Source organism: Leptonychotes weddellii, unplaced genomic scaffold (genome assembly GCF_054177405.1).
Source record: "Leptonychotes weddellii isolate Sample4059 unplaced genomic scaffold, ASM5417740v2 HiC_scaffold_13556, whole genome shotgun sequence".
Lineage (NCBI taxonomy): Eukaryota > Metazoa > Chordata > Mammalia > Carnivora > Phocidae > Leptonychotes > Leptonychotes weddellii.
The window spans coordinates 1-5,632 of record NW_027715400.1 but is presented as its reverse complement, the minus strand read 5'-3'; the positions used below and the strand labels follow the sequence as shown (position 1 = coordinate 5,632).

The window sequence follows — 5,632 nt, the reverse complement described above, 5'->3', positions numbered from 1 at the left end:
ATCCCAGGACCCTGGGATCACGACCCAAGCTGAAGGCAGACGCTTAACGACTGAGCCACCCAGGCGCCCCAGAGGAAATGTCTTTGTCCGAGCCACAGAATGTGACCAAGTTAGTTCAGTTGGTTTAGGGCAAGGCTCAGCTCTGCCTTCTTTGCTCTCCTCTCCCCATCCAGTGCAGGTAGAATCCAGGGAAAGTCTCCTCACAGGGGAAGAACTGGGAACCAAGTTCTACAACCAAACAGCCTCTCGCTCTATCTTGAGTGCTCAGTGCTCTATCTTGAGTGCCTGACCTGTGGCAAGTGCACTTGGTAATTAAGAGCTAACAGTTACGCCTCACTGTGTATCAGGCACGTTCCTCAGGACCTTACATGTATTAGCCTCATAGTAACCCTAAGGGTTTTGAGACCATTGTTATCCCCATTTATAGATGAGGAAACAGAGGAGAAAGACATTAAGGACTTCCCCAAAGCCACATAGCCAGGAAGAGGCAGAGCTGGGATTTGAATCCCAGCAGTCTAGCAAAGTCCCTACTCTTAAATACCTCAGGCTACTGACTTCATTAAATGAGTTGACAGATCTACTTAGGAGTAAGGGTAAAGTCATGCGGAATAAAATGTAGGCCCCCAGACAGCAGGGGCCACAGATGGAAGGCTTTGTGGGCAGGCAGGGAACCGTGCCTCACATGCTCCTTTCACAGGGTCATACTCCGGAGGTGTCAAAGGCTGAGAACCAGACCTCTAATGCACCCCACCTGCTCCTCTCCACAGGGCATATGTTTTCCGGGCCCAGAGTGCCGAGATGAAGGAACGAGGGGGCAACCAGACCAGTGGCATTGACTTCTTTATTACCCAAGAGCGGATTGTTTTCCTGGACACACAGGTGCCAACTCCACATACCCCACCCTACTGCATGCTGCATTCAGCTCCATCTCTGAATATCCTTAAGCTAGAATCCTGCTTGGATTCCACGTGTTCTCAGCCAAGTTGTGTCTCTTCTTGGCCTTTAGTCTCTTAGCATATTTTGCCTCCCTCCCCTCCCGTCCATCCTGTACACAGTAGCCTAAAGAATCTTCTAGCAGAGTGGTTAAATGTGTGGGCCCTGGAGTCGGTCTGTGTATGTCCAGGTTCTGCCTTCAATTCTTACCAGTTGGGTGACTTGAAGCAGGTGTTTACCTCCCCTGCCCCCCCTCCCCCGACCTCAGCTTCTTTGTCTATAAATGGGGACGGTAATTTGTTCTCAGCCTCACAGGATCATTGCAAGGATTCAGTAGAACAGCCCAGGCAGAGTACTTGGCATAGGACCTGCATGTAGTTAGTGTTCAGGCCCATCACTATCATTAGAACTGTCATGTGTTTGCAAGTTTTCCTCATCTTCTCCCTTGCCCTCAGGCAGAGTCCCTGTTCCTTAGCATGGTGTTCAAGGCCTGTGGGGCTTGCCTCCTTCATACTCTAGCTCCCCTCTCTGGTGTAGTGTCGAGCTCCACCACACACCACAAGGCCTTGCCATGATCTCTCTCCCTTCTGGGCTGTCCTCATCCTGTTCCCTTTATCTGAAACCGCCTATTCCTCAGTTTTCTTAAGTGGGAAGAATATGATTGCCTACCTTGGAGGGTTTTGTGAGGCTTCAGTGAGTGAATACAAGTGAAGTCCTAGTGACAGTGCCGGACATGAAGTACGTACTTCCTACTCTTAGCTGGCAGTATCATGATCATGAGAACACCCTCTCTCCCCTTGCCTTTTTGCCTGGCTGAGGCCTCTCCTCCCAGAAGCCTTCCCCTCCTCCGAGCACCCGCCAGTGCCGTGTGCACCCTCCGTCGCAGCCCTGCTTTCTCAGCCTGCTTTGTGTGTACTGCCCCCACTCTGCACCTGCCTCGGGCTCTTCAGGGAGCAGCTCTGCTGGTCAGGGCCTGGCCCATAGTTGGTGCTCACCGAATGTTGATGGAACAAAGTTCTAGTCACCACAGGCATTGATGACACAGAGAGTGGAAAATCCACAGATGTGGCATGAGGTCTGTGAGGCAGGCCCTCTGCAGGGGCCACCGGGACCTAGAGACCAACCGAACTGCTGTGTGCTGGGTCCAAGACCCACATGGAGCAGAACGGGAGTCAAGACAGAATAGAGCGTGCAGCGTTGGGGGTTTTAGAAAGCGAGCAGTTGGGAAAGCCTCTTACTTAAAGAATTCCACTCGTGGCAGTAAGAAGTCAAGAAGACTGCCCAGCTGATTTACCTCTTAATGGTTTTTGAATGGAATGTTCCTTTGAGAAAAGGTGATGAACTCACCAGTGATTCTTTTACACCCACTGATGCAGTTTTTAAATCCTCACAATTTTCACACTAATCCTTGTTTTTTTGACCAAAGTAATTATCTTAGTGAAGTTTTAAAAGCATTTGAAACAAGGGAAGAAAAGGCTCTTGAAGGGACATGACTCATTCAAGTCAATATTACATTTATTAGCACTAGGAGAGTTCTCTTGAGCATGAGGCACTTGAGAGCAGTGATGATTTGCAAAAGAGCTGGGGGGAGTGGTATTTGCTTTGAAACATTCTTCTTTCACCTCCTCTTGCTGACTAGCACTTACTCATTAGAAACTGCCCATGTCTCTCACCTCACTTTGTCCTGAGAGAGGCGAGGTATTTGCCTTCAACATGTGGAACTTGGGTGGCTGCAACCCTTAGGGTCCCGACCACCAGCCCCTTTCCTGACACCTTCTCTTCCTTGCTGCAGCCCATCCTGAGCCCCTCCATCTTGGACCACCTTATCAACAATGACCGCAAGCTGCCTCCAGAGTACAACCTGCCCCACACCTATGTTGAGATGCAGGTGAGGGGGCCAAGCCAGTCCTAGGGGAGAGGTCTCACCCTTCCCCTCAAGATTTGTGATGGGGAGTTGGATATGGGTTTTACCTAGTTTCTGCTTCATAAAGAGCCCTGGGTGCCCCAAGAGCTGTAGGAAAGAATAGCATTGAGAGTCCTGTCTGGCTCTACTCCTGACTGTGCTCCTCAGAAAAGTCATTTCCTGCCCCCTCCCCCTTCAGGCCTCATTACCTGCCTGTGTAAGATGGGGGTGATCATTCCTACCTTGCCTAACTTAGGGATGGCCATAAAGGAAGTGCCAGCATAGTCTGAGGCCCTTGCCCTGCTGCCCCCTCGGCTAAGTCCTGGGAACAGGGGCCCCAGTCTGGGCAGAGAGGACCTTCAACTCTGTCGTCCCTTCCTGCCCACTCTCAGTCACTCCAGATTGCTGCTTTCCTCTTCACGGTCTGCCATGTGGTGATCGTTGTCCAGGACTGGTTCACAGACCTCAGTTTATACAGGTGAGGAGCAGGTGGGGAGGGGGAGCCAGGCAAGACATGGGGACCAGAGACTCAGCCACTTGGCCAGGTCTCACATGTTCCACATAGCAGCCACGGGACCCCTTTAAAATATGAGTTGGAGTGGGTCACAGCCACCCAACATACATACACATACTTACAACTCTCCACTGACTTTTGACATCACTCAGAATAAAATCCATAGTCCTTCCCAAGCATGGCCTACAAGGTCCTACAGGTACAGTCCCGGTCATCTCACTGACCTTCTCTCTCACCACTTTCCCTCACTCCTTCCGTTAAAGCCCTAATGACCTCATGGCTATTCTTCATGCAGCCTAGAACCTCTGCACTCCATCCCTCGGCTGGAAATATTCTTCCTGCGAACCTCAGACTCTCTCGTGTCCTTTGGACCACCTCAGGCCTTCCCGATACAACCCCCCTACACTCCCCACTTCCTAGTCTACTGTGTTTTCCTTCATTTGCATTTATCACTCCCTGATAGGACATTGCAGATCTCTTTACCGGTCCGTCTCCCCCGCCATTAGAATGTAAGCCCCAGGAGCCCCAGTGCCTCACACAGTGCCTGGCACAAGGTAGATAATACATGTTTGTTGAGTGAAGAGCATCATCAGGATCTGGCTTGTCCATCTTGTCCATCTCCTCCAGGCATGGGTACCATTCCGTTGGTACCGTGGCAGACAGGAAAAGGGAAGGAGTTGGGATCTGGCAGGAGTCCTGCCTGAACAGCTGGAGGTTCTGGAAATGCCCCCCCAGACAGAACTGGCTTAGAACCTGAGGCACAAGGGTTCCTATTGGCCTCAGGCCCTAGGGGATAGCGGTGTGGAGGCCAGCTGCCTTGGGCACAGGGCCCAGACAGAAGGAAGGAACAGGAGCTCATGGGGAGGGGAGAGCTGAGCCAAGGGAAGCAGATGTCTCCAAAGTGAGGCAGCCCTGGGTTTGAGCCCCAGCTCTTACTAGATGAGTGGGTTTTTTTCCTTAGCTCCTCATAGGCAGATTGTTTTATGCAGATTAAATGAGTTAAGGAATTCAAAGCATTCAGCATAGCGTAGTACCTGGTACATAGTAGGCAATTGATGAATGGAAGCTTAACATTTATATTAGTAACCCCGGGGGTGGGGGTGAACTGTGGGTCTGGCCAACAGTAAAAATGGCTTTCTGGGAGAGCCAGCTGTTGGGACTAGATCGAAGTGTCTTATTTCTGAAACACTCCCCCCCCACCATTGTGTATTTGAATTCATTCACATGACAAATATATTGAACGTTTATGGATGCCGTTCACTGTTCTGGGCACTGAGGACACAGGTTTGAATAAAACAGACTGCCCTGTGGAGTTTACATTCTGATTGGGGCATAGACTCAGGATGGCACATGGCAGAGCCTAGCAGTGGGCTTCTTAGCAGGTGAACCCCTTGAAACTGGATGACATATGTAAGTGTGTCTGTGTGAGAATATCCATAGCTTTTTATTGGGTCCCATTATCCCCTACCTCAGATAGCATTTATTTTATTTACATATTTGGAAAATTTATTTTAAAATAGCATAAATTGAAATTTAGGTCCACACAGAAACCTGCACATGGATGTTTATGAAGCAGCTTTATTCATGGGGCTCCTGGGTCGCTCAGTCGGTTAAGCGTCTGACTCTTGATTTTGGCTCGGGTCATGGTCTCAGGGTCCTGAGATTGAGCCCTGCATCGGGCTCCGTGCTGTGCGTGGAGTCTGCTTACAATTCTCTTTCTCCCCCTCTCCCCACTTCTGCATGCTCACGTGCATGTTCTCTCTCTCAAATAAATAAATAAAGCAGCTTTATTCATAATTGCCCAAAGTAGGAAGCAATCAAGATATCTTTCAGTAGGTAAATTAATAAACTGTGGTACATCCAGACAATGGACTGTTATATCAAACCATGAAAAGACATGGAGAAAGTACATATTCTTAAGTGCATATTACTAAGTGAAGGAAGCCAATTCGAAAGGGCTACTGTAGGATTCCAACTATATGACATTCTGGAAAAGGCAAAACTGTGGAGACAAGTGAAAAGCTCGGGTTGGGAGGGGAAGGAGGAGTGAATATGTGGAGCACAGAGGATTTTTAGGGCAGTGAAACTGTTCATTATAAGACTGTGTGGTAGATACGTGACATTTTGTCAAAACTCGGAATACACAACACCAAGAGGAAACCCTAATGTAAACCATGGACTTTGGGTGATGATAATGTCTCATAGGTCCATCAGAATGGTGATAGTGGGGGAGGCTCTGCGTGTGTGGGGGCTGGGTGTCTATGGACATCCCTATACTTAGT

At 49.4% G+C, this 5,632-nt stretch overlaps 1 protein-coding gene across 1 annotated transcript; it reads left to right on the top strand.

Moving 5' to 3' along the window:
- Positions 1 to 55: 55 nt before the first annotated feature.
- On the top strand, positions 56 to 5,612 carry LOC145718290 (nonsense-mediated mRNA decay factor SMG9-like). Its single transcript, XM_081809775.1, has 3 exons — positions 56 to 879; positions 2,726 to 2,821; positions 3,229 to 5,612. The coding sequence occupies exons 1-3, from the start codon at positions 799 to 801 to the stop codon at positions 3,316 to 3,318; spliced, it is 267 nt and encodes an 88-aa protein (XP_081665901.1). The 5' UTR covers positions 56 to 798; the 3' UTR covers positions 3,319 to 5,612.
- The last annotated feature ends 20 nt before the right edge of the window (positions 5,613 to 5,632 follow it).

Bases quoted from the DNA above. Each gene is read 5' to 3' on its own strand.
- LOC145718290 (XM_081809775.1), top strand. From the start codon at position 799: ATGAAGGAACGAGGGGGCAACCAGACCAGTGGCATTGACTTCTTTATT. The intron at 880-2,725 runs GTGCCAACTCCA...TCCTTGCTGCAG, and splicing joins TTGTTTTCCTGGACACACAG to CCCATCCTGAGCCCCTCCAT. The intron at 2,822-3,228 runs GTGAGGGGGCCA...GCCCACTCTCAG, and splicing joins ACACCTATGTTGAGATGCAG to TCACTCCAGATTGCTGCTTT.